Below are 15,485 nucleotides of genomic sequence, written 5' to 3' on the forward strand. Positions count from 1 at the left end.
TTTATAATTTTTTTTTCACACAAATAGAGCTTTCGTTTGTGGGTATTTAATCACCTCTGGGGTTTTTATTTCTTACAAAAAAAAAGAAAAAAGACAGAAAATTTTTAAACAAAAAAAAGTTTTTCTTATTTTCTGTGAAAAAAAATAATTTTTCTCCTTCACTGATGTGCACTGATGAGGCAGCACTGATGGGCACTGATAGGCTTCAACGATGGGCACTAATGAGGTGGCACTTATGGGCAGTGATGAGGTGGCACTGATGAGGAGGCATTAATTCTGCCGCACTGATGTGCACTGATATGTGGCACTGATAGACGGCACTGATGAGCACTGATAGGCGGCACTGATGGGCACTGAGAGGCGGCACTGACGGGTGGCACTGATGGGCACTGACAGGTGGCACTGATGGGCACTGATGGGTGGCACTGATGAGCACTGAATGGCAGCACTGATAGGCAGCACCATCAGTGCCCACAATCAGTGCCCATAGTGCTGCCAGTCAGTGCCCATCAGTGCCTAGATAAGCAGGCACTGATGGGCACTGACTGGCAGCACTATATGCACTGATTGTGGGCACTGATTGTGGGCACTGATGGCGGGCACTGTGGGCACTGATGGTGGGCAGTAATTGGCAGTTTATTTACATTTCGTGTAATCAGGACACTGATGATCAGTGCCCTGTATGTGGCTATGACAAAGTCCCACATATGTGGTAGCGCCATACTCAGGAGAAGTAGCAGAATGTATTTTGGGGTGTCATTTTTGCTATATACATGCTATGTGTTAGAAATATCTTATAATTTGACAACTTTGTGTAAAAAAAAAATGTTTTCATTTTCTTTCCACATTTTCCAAAAACTTCTGGAAAAAAATGACATGTTCAAAAGACTCATTATGCCTCATAGAATATACGTTGGGGTGTTTGCTTTTCCATTGTCCTGGTGCTCCAGGGCCTTCAAAAATGTGATAGGTCATTAGGAAATTATATGTGTAATTTATGCTCCTAGAACACCTGACGGTGCTCCTTGAATGTTGGGCTTCTGTATGTGGCCAGGCTGTGTAAAAGTCTCACACATGTGGTATTGCCATACTCAGGAGGAGTAGCAGAATGTATTTTGGGGTGTAATTGCAAGTATACATATACTGTGTGTGAGAAATAACTTGTTATTATGACAATTATGTGCAAAAAAAAATATATATATATATATTTCTTCATTTTCCCAAGAATTGTGGGAAAAAATTACAACTTAAAAAAACTCACCATGTCTCTTACTAAATACCCTGGAATGTCTACTTTCCAAAAAGGGGTCATTTGGGGGGTATTTGTACTGTCCTGACATTTCAGGGCCTCAAGAATTGAGATAGGCCATCTGTACATCAGGTGTGATCAATTTTCAATGATTGGCACCATAGCTTGTAGACTCTATAACTTTCACACAGACTAAATAATAACCACTAATTTGGGTTATTTTTACCAAAGATAAGTAGTATAAATTTTGGCCCAAATTTATGAAAAAAAATTACTTATTTGCAAAGTTTTATAATAGAAACTAAAACAAAATGTGTTTTTTTTCAAAATTTTCTCTCTTTTTTCAGTTATATCGCAAAAAATAAAAAACCCAGTGGTGATTAAATACCACCAAAAGAAAGCTCTATTTGTGTGAAAAATATGATAAAACATTTGATTGGTTACAGCGTTGTATGAGTAATTATCATTCAAAATGTGAGAGCGCCGAAAGCTGAAAATTGGTCTGGGCAGGAAGGGGGTGTAACTGCTCTGTATGGAAGTGGTTAAATGTTCAGGCTTCAGGGCTGTTATCCTAACTATTGCTTCAATACTCAGCAGAGTTTATTTACTAAAGGAGTACAGCAGGTTCACTTTATAAGGAAAATTTCCCTTTGAAAGGAAATTTGGTGTGGTAAAAATTCCCTTTGGAAATACTCAGTGAGGTGAATGAAAAATAATTTAAAAAATGGCTTTTTCCATCATGTAATTGGATGATTGACAGTTTCACCGTATTCACTAAGCTGAGCAAACTTGCCTGAAAAGTAAAAATTCACTTTTCAGAGTAAACATGCCCTATTCCTTTAGTAAATCCCCCCCCCCAGCAACATTGTAACCTAGAAGTAGCATGTGCATATTTAGTGTCCTCCTAACCCCTGATATTCAGGTACTTATTCCAGGTCAGTGACACACAAACGATGTGATATAAAAAGCCAGGCAGATCTTCAATGTTTCATCATTGAGACCACCTATTCACAATGTACACAGGTAGGTCAGTGGAGAAGAGACAAAGAAATAGGGGTATCATCCCCACTAACCTCATTGCACGTGCGCTGATGATGTCACCAGCGGCAACTAAAGTAAATATCTCCCAAACGGTGCACATTTCGGAAATATTTACTTTACCTACAGGTAAGCTGTATTATAGGCTTACCTGTAGGTATAAAAAATCAAGCAGACTTTACTACCATTTTAGATATCAAAATGCTTGGTAGGGAATGTCAGCTTGGAGTAGTAGGCATTCCTTAGTAGGCATGCACATTGCTCTAAGGGCCATAGTCTCCTGAGTCTCCATTAACAATAGGAATGAATGAAAGAGGAGGGCAAGATGATTCTGGACAAGCTCCAATAATTGAGGTAAGTTGTATCTGATAATGCTGCAGCTTTTAATACACACCGTGAGAAGCTCAGTGTGCAGTTAAATCAGAGTAGCCAATTTCAGTATAGTAGAGGACATTGTACAACTGTGCAAGACTGAAGGTTAGACTGGAATTCAGATGTACAATTACGCTAGGTAACCATCAAAAAAGAAATTTGGTATCTTGAGTAGATTTGGGTTTCTTCTGTGCAGAAAATCATTGAAGTCTAAATGAGCAAATGAATGCGTGAAACGCTTATGTGGTGACAAATCTTCGAATAAAATCAGGAAATAAAATGGTATACTTCTAATTATATTTAATATAACCATGTTCTTAGCACGATGTGCCATTTAAGGTTTGAAAAATGTTATATAAGAGTTCCTGTCGGTTGCACTCTTGATGATAATAAGCAGCTTAGCAACCATCATGGATTGCCTACAGAGGTTCCACTCAAGCATCAGCTCATTACCACTGACATTTTCTTTCAGGAAACTAGCTTCCGGATTATTGGCTGACAGCCTTTATTCATTGTCAGACAAAAGGATGCAAACACGTTGGGAATATGTTCTTTAAGATCTTCAGGGAAAAATTATTATAGATAGTATGTTGAACAGTGACTACCTAACTACTTGAAATGGCAATTTGTATACCCACCTCTGCAAGATAGAACTCATCGTATTGTCTTTTAAAGTTCTCTCCTTTATAGTAGTTGCTGGCAGCTACAATTACATCCACTGCAACCATGCTTAGTATGAACATGTGGAAAATGGATGATCTCATCATCTTCTGCTCATGGACAAGAAACAAAACACAAGACACAAACAAAGATTACTCAAAGATTCAAGATCAACATTTTATGTTTTAACAGTTAAAAAGTGATCACCTTGTTAAACAACTCACTCAGTTTAAAATATAAAGCCAAACCATTTTTGTATAGACTTAAAAAAACATTATGAATACCATTTCCCCTTATTTTTATAATTGATCACATTCCCTCTGTTCTCAGCTGCATATGAGCTGAGGAGAGGAGAAGCAGCAGCACACTGAGCCTCCCAGTGAATGACTGTGCAGCAGGGGCATGTCAGGACAAGACTGATCATTGGAGGAGAGTACACTGAGTTCCCAGCATAGCTAGGGAACTGAACATGATGTGCTCTAGTGTGGTAAGTTTTTAATAGGAAAGCAAGGGGCCTACCAAGAACAACAGGGATTTCACATCAATGAAGCATACAAAGAGAACAGGAGACTTTCTCATACAAGTACATGGGACAGCAGTCACATATCAGGAAAATGAAGTGTTGGGGTAACAACAAACACTTTAAGCTATTTATTGGAAATTTCTGCATTTCATTGAGGTTTGAAACATGAATAGATATTTCTTTCTAAATATGTAATCATCTGTAGTCATTTTACAAATGCTACATGACACTCTCACATACTGCAATCAGTGTGGCTTTTAACTGTACATTAGGCATTCTTGTTTAAGAGGGAACGACAGGTTTAATGGAAAAGAGAATTAAATAAATCCTTTATGTGAGGAAGTGAATTTTTCATTTAGTCAGAGTAAAAGCATTTTTAATTCCTCAAAGGCAAAGCATTATCTATCACACTTGGCATTAAAGAGCAATGCTAATTACAACACGAGAAGGTCAATACTTGCTTCCACAAAATCCTTAGCCACATTCATACAGAGGTGTCCACCATTAAACTAGTGGAGGTATAGGCATTAATGTCTATGTGTATGCTTCATTAGATAATATTAATTCCCACCGCCAAACTTTGGGGATCTAAGCCAGTACAGTAAACCCCCCTCCATTGCGGGGGTTACGTTCCGGACCCAGCTGCGAAAAGTGAAAATCCGCGAAATAGAAAAACCCTATTAAAATGCATTGTAGGCATGTTTTTTTACTGTCACTGTACGTGTAAAAGCATTTTAAGGTCTTTAAACACACTTTTAAAACAATAGAAACTCATTTAAACACATAAAAGATACTGACAGACATAGCAAGAGCTATGGAAAACACAAAAATATTTAATTTTTAATGATTTATATAGTAAAATAACATTACAAAAAACGCAATATACCGGGACCGCAAAAACTGAACCGCGATGGAGCGGGGGTTTAGTCCCCATTCACACTAGCGCGACTTGTCAGGCGACTTGGTCGCCTGACAAGTCACGGTGGGTCGACTGCCATTGATTAGCACAGGACCCATTCTAATAGGAGCGAAACAAGTCGCTCCGACTTAGAAAAAGGGTCCTGTACTACTTTGGGGCGACCTGGAGGCGACTTGCATTGACTTCAATAATATGAAGTCCGTGCATGTCGCGCCGAGGTCGCGGTGCACAGCTTCACAGGTCGCCCCCCGGCAAGTCGTGTCGCTTTGTCGCCCCTGTGTGAATGGGCTCTTATTGTACTCTTATTGTACTCGGTTCTGTTATGTTACTAATATTCTATGTAACTCAAGAAAACATTAATATCCGAATTTCTAAATTTTAATGACGTATTTTGTAGTTTGACAGATCTGGATAAATATTATCCTTTGTCTTTAGAAACAAAAAAGGATAGTTTTACCAATGATTGTGAATACATGGGACTTAAAATAAAAGTTATTATTTTCTCTAGTGTCCCCATTGTCTTAATAAACTGGCATTAAAACAGCTTTATAGTTTGTTTCCTGTGGTGAATCTATATGAATTTTATTGAATTTTATTTTCCATTGACACACACACACACACAAACACACACAAAGAGCATTTATTAGTAAAATAAACTGATGTAGAAGTATCAAACTTGGCAGACTGTGGCAAAATATCAGCATAAGCACACAATATTGATGCATGGTCTTACTGTACATGTTATCTGCACACCTTTATTATTTTCTCTTCAGACTGTGAGTAAATATTAGCATTGATACAATATTTGTAAAGCCATTTTGAGAAACAAATGAATTATCAGGTTGCTTTGCAGCTTTGTGTAACACTTAAATCATATATATTTTTTTTGCATATAGTCTGTTCAGCTTTCTTTTCGTCAACTACCCTGAGAAATCTATTGTTTTTTCATGGGTTTCTATAGGCAAAGTGAATCCATGGCATGATGAAAAACTTTAGAGGACTCAAAGAGGACATCATTGCCAAGTGATGGTAACCTTGGAACTGCTTGTCAGTGTTAAATAAAAAAAATAAAATAAAAAAACATTTTTGTGGGATCATATTTACAGATATGTAAAAAGTCACCTGACCTTTGCATACATTGCGCTTCACTTAACCCAGCAAAAGTGCCTCCCAACTGCTGCTTATAGGCTAAAACGGTCAAGAACCACCAGTTAGGCAAGTCTTAAGTGAGTTTTTGCCTTATTGTCATATTCAGGTCCCTAAAATTGCCCCCTTGATGATGATATTAGCCAATATGCTATTCAGTATCAGATGTTTCTGAAGGGGAACATAAAAAATGGGCCCTTCTCACAACACCAGCTGTACACTAGAACGCAGTCCTTTACTATATGTACTACCTCCTATACAATTATTGAAGCTGAAAACAATGGCTGACACAGGTTAGAAAAATCTTTATTTGTAATAAAGGCAACCACCACCATTAACTAATTTAAAAGAAACAAGTATAAAAGAAGTATCTTTTGTTTTTTTTTTTCCTCCCACCAAATCTTTAGAGAATACATCAAAGGTTAAAAGCTGAAGAGCAAAAGATCATGTTTTTTACTTCCAACAGCTTGATTAATATACTCAAAGGACTCTTCTATCAAGTCACCATGGGCAAAGCTGGCAACTTACTTGACACCACCCATATCTTCTATGCTGCTCTATAGGGCATCACTGGAATGGCAACACCCAATACTGGTCAAATATATACCTACCAGTAACCTGGCAGTTATTACCTGGTGTGTGATTAAAGGAGCTGTAAAGTCAGGAAGGTTTTTTTTTTATCTTAATGCATTCTATTCCCCTCAGCCTCCCTAACACTTACCTGATACCCCTCTCTGCCCAGCAATGTACACGAGTCCCTCGGCTGTCCTGGGACTCGCTCTCCTGATTGGCTCCCACAGCTGTCAATAAAAGTCAGTAAGCCAATCAGAAAAGGTGGGGGGGGCGAACGGCAGCTCAATGGACACAAGGAGCTGCAGCTCAGCTCGGTTGCCCCCATAGCAAGCTGCTTGCTGTAGGGGAACTCAATAGGAGGGTGGGGCCAGGATCAGCGAAGAGGGACCCGAGAAGAGGAGGATCCAGGCTGCCCTGTGCGAGACCAACACAGCACAGAAGAGGTAAGTATAACATGTTTGTTTTATTTATTTATTTATAATTTTAAAACGATACTTTACAATCACTTTAAGACCCCGTTCACATTGGGGCGATCCGACTTGCCGGGGCGACCTCACAGGTCGCGGTGCGCAGCTCGGACCGCGACCTCGGAGCGGCCGGCACGGACTTCATAACATTGAAGTCAATGCAGGTCGCTCCAGGTCGCCCCAAAGAAGCTCCGGACCCTTTTTCTAAGTCGGAGCGACTTGTGTCGCTCCTATTAGAACGGGTCCACAGCTTTTCTATGGCAGGCGCCCTTTCAGGCGAGCAGGTCGCCTGACAGGTCGCCCCAGTGTAAACGGGGTCTTAGTATCTCTTGGCAAGGTAGGAAGCATGAATAAAAAATGAAAATGTCAACATTAAAAACTAATAAGAGTGTCCAGTGCTGCATTTTTCAAATGACAGGAGCAGTATTTGACCTGACATCTCAGCTTTTCGTCTTTCAAATAAAAGATAAAGTAGTGATAAAGTGTATAGGGTAAACATACCCTATAAAATGTTTTCTATTACTACGTGTGTGTGTTTGTCTTTGTATATCTGTCTCACACACTTTAAGCTGCTTATGGCCCGTACGCACAAACAGAAAATCGTATGAGAAATACCGCTTTTGAAGTGATCGTACCATAATCTGATTGTTAGTATACAGCTGTTGAGATACGATCACGACAGTTCATCTGATATTATCTGATGGGACAATCCGGAAAAATTTTCTCACACGATACCAGATCGTACAATTTTTGTTTACTTAGTACAATTATCGTCTGAAAATACAATACAAATACACTGCAACACATTACATCACTTCCAAATTTTTATTCTGTTGTACAAGAATTTTTGCCACTTTAGTAAACTCTTTATTTTCAATATGAGACTAGCATGCAAAAAAAAACAAAAAAAAAAAACAATAATCCTTTTGTATGTACCAGGCATTAGGGGTAGTAGAGCTGCAGAGTGTGTGAATGACATAATGAACTACCCACAGATCAGAAAAAAAAAATATTAAAGAGGGATAGGGGAATGGCGCTGTCTGATGATAAAACACGTGTAAGATAACGATAAATAGATAAAAGTGAGAGAAAGTTCAAAATCTGCAATAGTTATCTGTATAAATCTCAAACAGAGTCAAAGTGCAACGTGCATATATATGCTAAATAAATGTATAACCATCAACATGAGTGAATATTAAAACAATATAAAGATCTAAAATAAATAGAATAATCCCAGTGTTAAAGTGACCATAAAAAGTGGTTATAAATAAATATAAATAATGCAAAAGTGTCATATACTTAAAGTGACAAGTGCATAAATTTAAATGATACAAAGTGTCATATACTCAAAAGTGGCAAGTGCATATTCACAGTGAACACAGTATCATGAATATGAAGTGACAATAAGGTAAATGTCCGAAATAGGTGAAAAAATACACCAATAAAACTAGGTGACGAAACTGAATAAATAAATAGCGATAGTGTATATGGCAAAGAGTCCAGTGATATAAGAAGATCGGTGATAAAGTAACAGGGAATTTCCAGAGTGATAATGTAGATTAATGCATATACAGGTGATAATCCGTGTGTGAATAGAAAACGATAGGTAACCCCGTGGTGGGTGATAAGGTGCTCAATGACCCCTCTGGTAAGTAGCACACTTACCAGAAATACCCACCCTACACAGGGGTATTGCAGATTTTGAACTTTCTCTCACTTTTATCTATTTATCGTTATCTTACACGTGTTTTATCATCAGACAGCGCCATTCCTCTATCCCTCTTTTCTATACCTTCTATAGTCCTTGTGGCTATAATTTAGGGAGGCTGCAGTCTAATACACATCCATCTACGTCCGTATAATCCACGGATTAAAGCGCAGAGTTTACCAATTTACTTGGAAAAAAAAATGCTCTGCAGTAATAACAAATAAAGGTTAGAGAAGGGCAAAAAAATTGGATTTTGATGTACCATAAAATCAATTTCTCTGATGTTCATTGATGGACACAGCTCCCGAGCGTCTTAACCGTTGGGTTATACTGCCCCCTACAGGAGTAAGACACTAGGCACAAAAAAAGTCTGGCTACGCCTATGGGCAATCCCAGGGGGTATACTCCCTCTCTCTGCTATAGGTATTCAGTTTTGTTACAAGCAGTGTGAGAAGAATCACAACTCCACAGAGGGGTGGGTTCTGTGTCTGTCAATGAACATCAGAGAAACGGATTTTACGGTAAGTCAAAAATCCCATTATCTCTTTCATTCATTGACTGACAAAGCTCCTCATCTTCTTAACCATTGAGACTTCCCAAAGCAGTATTAAACATGAGGGGTGGGAATAGCGAAAAAGAAACTCCCAAGGCTAACTATAACCAACCAGGTAAACAGGAGCTTAACCACTTGCCGACCGCTCACATTGAGCGTACTGCGGCAAAGTGGTTCGTTATCGTCCAGCGACGTAGTACTACGTCGCTGGACTCCTCCCCCTGTAGGCGGCGCTCGCGCGCCGCCAGAGGCGCGCTCCCGCTGTTTTCAGTCACAGCGGGAGTCGGGCCAGGGGAGGAGCGGCGGCAATCTAGTTTGGAGATGCGCCTGCCTGTGTAAACAGAGCGGGCGGATCTCCTAAGTGACAGGAAGTGACAGATCGCAGTGTTCAGCATAGCTGAACATCCGATCTGTCCCTGACTCACTCAGTCACCTCCCCCCACACACGTCAGTAAGCACCAGGCATACATTAACCCCTCCCTCTCCAATAAAATTAACCCCTTCCCTGCCAGTGTCATTTTTAAAGTAACAGTGCATATCTATAGCACTGATTACTGCAGTAATGTCACTGGTACCCCCAAAAGTGTCAAAAATGTCAGTCAAGGGTCCGATCTGTCCGCCGCAATGTCGCAGTCCCGCAAAAAAAATCGCAGATCGCCGCCATTACTCGTTAAAAAAAAAAAACACCAAAAATGACAAAAACTTTTGTGCAAACCAATCAAAATACGCTTATTGTGATTTTTTTTTACCAAACATAGGTAGCAGAAAACAAATTGGCCAAAAATGTAAAAAAAAATTGATTTTTACATTTTTTTGGGGGGAGATTTCATATAACATTTTTTTTTAAAATATTGCTATTTTTTCAAAATAAAGGCTCTTTTTTTGTTTATAGCGCAAAAAGTAAAAATTGCACAGGTGATCAAATACCACCAAAAGAAAGCTCTGTTTGTGGGAAAAACAGGACGTAAATTTCTAAATTTCGTTTGGGTACGGCGTCGCACGACTGCGCAATTGTCAGTTAAAGTTGCACAGCGCCGAATCGCAAAAAGTGGCCTGGACGTAAGACAGCAAAATCCTCCGGTGGTAAAGTGGTTAACCAAAACAACTGGGGCTCCCCTGAAAAAAACAATACACCCTGAGAGAGGACCAGATCCTCTAAACAGCAGCCTGCAAAGACCTTGCGGACATAGGAAGCATCTGTAGATGTCAACACATCCACTTTATAGAACTTTGCGAAAGTGTCCACTCCTAATGACGGAAGGCCCAGGAGGCACTGAGCGCCGGAGTAGAGTGGGCCTTGACAGGGAAAAGAGGGACCTGACCCTTGATGGAATAGACCTGAACCACCGTCTGTCTGATCCATCTGGAAATGGTCGCAGAGGAAGCAGACAACCCTTTCTGAGGCCCATCCGTGAGCAGAAATAGCGACTCTGACTTCCTAAAAGACTCCATAGCTGCTAGGTACACCCTAATTGCCCGAACCACATTCAAAGCATGCAAAGCAATTTCCTGCAGATGTTTTGACCTGGGACATAGAGAAGGCAACACAATGTCTTCATTCAAATGAAAATCAAGGGCAACCTGAGGAAGGAACGATGGACAGAGGTGAAGAATCACCTTATCTCTGTGAACCACCAAGTAAGGTGAATGATAGGATAACGCCGCCAATTCCGACACCCTGCGCGCAGTGGTGATAGCCACCAAAAAGGCCACCTTCTGGGACAGCGTAAGCAGGGGAATCTCCTGAAGATTCTCAAATGGAGGCCTCTGAAAGACAGAGAGAGAGTATCAAATTGAGGTCCCAAAGCGGCAACAGAGACAACACTGGAGGGGTTGAGTGCCTGACTCCCTGAAGAAAAGTACGTATCAGGGAGTATGCGGCCAAGGGCCATTGAAAGAAGACGCTAAGGCCGACACCTGACCCTTGATAGTACTTAATGCCAGTTTCTGCTCAACCCCCCCCTTGAAGGAAGATCAAGATCCGAGAAACCGAAAAAGAGTGAGGATGAACCCCAAGAGACTCACACCACCCAATGAACGTCTTCCATGTAAGATGGTAGATCTTCCTAGAAGTAGATTTCCTAGCTTTAGCTAGCTATCTTCCTAGCTGAAATCACTGACTCAGCCGTCAAAGCCAGCGACTGTATAGAAGATGGAAGATTGGTCCTTGGGACAGCAGATCCTCACTGAGAGGAAGCTTCCAAGAAATGTCGGCAACCAGCTGCACCAGATTGGTGTACCAAGCCCGGCGAGGCCAACCTGGGGCCACTAAGATGACCAGAATCCCTTCTGTCTCAATCCTGAGTAAAAGTCTTGGCAGAAGCTTGAGAGGAGGGAAGGTGTAAATCAGATGATACTGAACCCACAGGGCCACCAGCGCATCTGTGACATCTGCCAGTGCATCCTGTGACCCAGCCACAAACCTTTGCAACTTTCTGTTGAGTCGAGATGCCAACAGATTCACCTCGAGGATAATCCACCAGAGACACAACTGATGAAACACCCCGGGATGAAGGGACCACTCCCCTTGGTTCAACGCCTGCCAATCCACCTTCCAGTTTTCTACCTTGGGAATGTGTACGACAAAGAGGGCTGGAACGAACTGTTCTGCCTGCCTTAGCATTCCAGACACCTCCAGAGCCACCAGGACACTTCTTGTGCCCCTCTGGTGATTGACATAAGCCAGGACCATGGCATTGTCTGATTGCACACTGGACATCCCTGAAGACAATCCGTCCAATGGTCAAGGCACAGTCTGATCGCTCGGAATTCCAAGACAATAATCTGGACTCTTCTAGTGTCCAGATCCCCTGAGCAGAATGTTTGTCGAGGATGCATCCCCAGTCAGACAGGCTGGCTTCTGTGGTGACCACTGTCCAATTCAAGAGGAGGAAGGATTTGCCCAGCCGCAGCGTTGAAGAACGAAGCATCCATATCAGGGACTCTTTCGTTCCCCGGCCCAGCCGGATCTGATTATCAAGAGACTATGGATTCTTGTCCCATAGGGCCAGAATCTTCCTTGCAGGGACCTCATAAGGAAACTGTGCAAACGGAACCGCCTTGAAGGTAGACACTATCAGGCCCAGCACCCACATGCAAGTCCGGAGGGATGACCATCTGCTGGACAGCAGGAAATGAATTGCAGCCTGCAGTTTCTGGAGTTTGTCCAGAGGAAGGAGCACTCTGGCTAAGGTCGAGTCCAGAGTCAGACCCAGATAGTCCAGCTTTGTGGACTGAACCAGAGCAGACTTGTGAAAGTTCAGAATTCAGCCAAACTCCCTCAAAGTTCGTATGGTGATTTCCAGGTTTTCCACCAGAGCAGTAGGAGACTCCGCTTGCAATAGGAGGTCCTCCAAGTAGCTCAGTACTGCGATTCCCCATTGGCGTAACAATGCTAACACTGGGGCAAACACTTTTGTGAAGACCCGAGTAGCAGGGGCGAGATCAAAAGGTAACGCCACAAACTGATATGCTCCTCTCCCACTGCAAAGCGGAGGAAACGCTGGTGACCAACACATATTGGAATGTGAAGGTAAGTGTCCTTGATGTCAATGGAAGCAAGAAAAATCCCCCTGATGCAGGGAAGCCACCACCATGCGAATAGACTCCATTCTGAACTTCTGCACCTGCATAAAGCAGTTCAGCACCTTGAGGTCCAGAATCAGACGCACCTTGCCTTCCTGATAGTGAAATGTGCAGCGCTAAAACAATAAGACAATAAAAACATCAATGGATAAATGAAAAGTCTATGAATGGCACGCAGTAGTCTTGTAAAAAAGAGGAGAAAACAGTCCAATAAGAAATCCCAATGAAAGTGCTCAGTGCTGATCAGTAAACAGGACACAAGTGCTTGTTCAGTGCAATCCTTCACCAGAGGTGCTAGCCTCTCACCTGTAGGCTGTGAAAAGACAGCCTTAAAAGTACACTCCCAGCAATGTGAAAATCCTGACCAGGACAGCAATCACAGAGGGCATCTCTCCTTTTTGTAAAGGTGTTCACAACGATCCCCATGTAATAGAAAGGGGGCAGACCATAGTGCAATATGTTTCAAACACCACAATTTATTAATAAAACAAATGGACAGCCTCTTACTTCAAGGTAATGCAAAAACGAGCAGTACAGCAATCCAGCTGATCTCCAGACAGAGCGGAACGCTCTGCTAACAGGGGCTACGAGTGACGTCACGATCTCCTCCCCCTTGCGCACGCGTATCGTCCGTGGGCGGGACTTCCTCAGCGTATGGGCGGAGGGGCGGACGTCACTCTTTTTATATGCATCACTCCGCTCAATTCAGCGTCGCTGCTGGCATAGCAACGTCGGAGGAAAACCAGGAAGTGCCCCAGGGCCCGCCCCACACAGGAAGCAGTACATTGACCCAGGAACATAAACAGAGTCCTCCATAAACACCGAGACAGCAACAAGGGCTAAAGGGCTAGTAACGCCCATTACTGTTCAAGAGCGGGGGGGTATAGAATATCAGAACTAACATAAATATGGCAAAACATATATTAATAAAAATTACAGAAAAAACATATATTTGGGAACTAATGCCCCTAAATGTATGAATACATGAGGGGATCATGATAAGTCACTCGCAGCCCCTGTATACAAAAGAAAACATCACTCCGCTGAACGTTTTTGCATTACCTTGAAGTAAGAGGCTGTCCATTTGTTTTATTAATAAATTGTGGTGTTTGAAACATATTGCACTATGGTCTGCCCCCTTTCTATTACATGGGGATCGTTGTGAACACCTTTACAAAAAGGAGAGATGCCCTCTGTGATTGCTGTCCTGGTCAGGATTTTCACATTGCTGGGAGTGTACTTTTAAGGCTGTCTTTTCACAGCCTACAGGTGAGAGGCTAGCACCTCTGGTGAAGGATTGCACTGAACAAGCACTTGTGTCCTGTTTACTGATCAGCACTGAGCACTTTCATTGGGATTTCTTATTGGACTGTTTTCTCCTCTTTTTTACAAGACTACTGCGTGCCATTCATAGACTTTTCATTTATCCATTGATGTTTTTATTGTCTTATTGTTTTAGCGCTGCACATTTCACTATCAGTTTTACATTGGGTTTTACATATTTTTTACCTTGGTGTCAGCTGCTTTTATCTATTTCCATCCATTTATTTATTCATGCTTGCGCCGATATTCCTGTTTTTTCATTGCACCTTGCCTTCCTTCCTGGGGACTGTAAACAGGTCTGAGTAAAAATCCCTGAAAATGTTCCGCAGTCGGAATTGGGACCATCACCTTTTGAAGTAAAAGGTCTTGCACCGCCCCAAAAAGAGCCTGAAGAGGGTCGGGGACAGTCGCACGTTGTAAGGAAAAACCTTACCGAAGGGTAAGAACGAAACTCAATCTTGTAGCCGGACTGTATGACTTCGTGGACCCACTTGTCTTGTACCAGGGAAGTCCACGGGTCCAGGAACCAGCGAAGACGCCTTCCTGCTGAAGGGGCCTTGTCCGCGGGTCTGGACTTGCCAGACCAAGTTTGCTTGCATCCTCTAGAGAAGGCCCTCAAGGTCTTTGATCCCTTGTCAGTCGACCCTGAGGAACGAAAAAACTTCTTATGAGCCGAGACGAAGGGCCCACCTCTACGACGAGGGTCCTTGTCCTTAGTAGCCTGCGAAAGAAAGGTACTCTTACCCCCTGTGAGACCTTTAATGATGTAATCAAGGGTAGCACCAAACAGGTGATCTCCTTGAAAGGGAAGATCAGTCAGGCCTTTTTAGAAGTCTGGTCCGCAGACCAGCATTTGAGCCAAAAGACACGCCGAAGGACCACTGCCAAAACAGAGAGCCAAGCCACTAGGGGAGCTGCATCCAAGGAGGCATCACAGATAAACTGCAGCCTCTGGACGAGCATCTGAGTATCTATAGCAGAGAAAGGAAGTATACCCCCTGGGACTGCCCATAGGCATAGCCAGACTTTTTTTCTGCCTAGTGTCCTACTCCTGTAGGGGGAAGTATAACCCAATGGTTAAGAAGATCAGGTTCTGTGTCTGTCAGTGAACGAAAGAGAAAGATTGTTTTAGTTTTTTTTAACTAATTGATAGTATGGGCAAGATATACTATAGTCTGACCTTTTTTTTACCATATGTCTATGTAGCTGTTGTATGAATAAAGATGTGACAAACTACATATTATGAACACCTGAATCTTTTCTCTTTATTGAAGAAGTATCAACTTTGATTGGCTCTCCACTATGATAACCCAGAAACAATGACCTGCCATCACATCCGGTTTACCTGGGTGTCAATGGTGCATCTTTA

General features: G+C 42.0%; 1 protein-coding gene across 2 annotated transcripts in view; it reads right to left on the bottom strand.

Moving 5' to 3' along the window:
* The window catches only part of NALCN (sodium leak channel, non-selective), an 897,007-nt gene that overhangs the window by 415,808 nt on the left and 465,714 nt on the right, over nucleotides 1-15,485 (bottom strand). For both annotated transcript variants that reach the window (XM_082245388.1, XM_082245387.1), the window contains one exon: nucleotides 3,298-3,429. In XM_082245388.1, coding sequence (XP_082101514.1) covers nucleotides 3,298-3,429 — 132 coding nt within the window. The remainder of the gene's footprint in view (nucleotides 1-3,297; nucleotides 3,430-15,485) is intronic.

This window comes from Pelophylax lessonae (assembly GCF_965119305.1).
Source record: "Pelophylax lessonae genome assembly, chromosome: 2".
Lineage (NCBI taxonomy): Eukaryota > Metazoa > Chordata > Amphibia > Anura > Ranidae > Pelophylax > Pelophylax lessonae.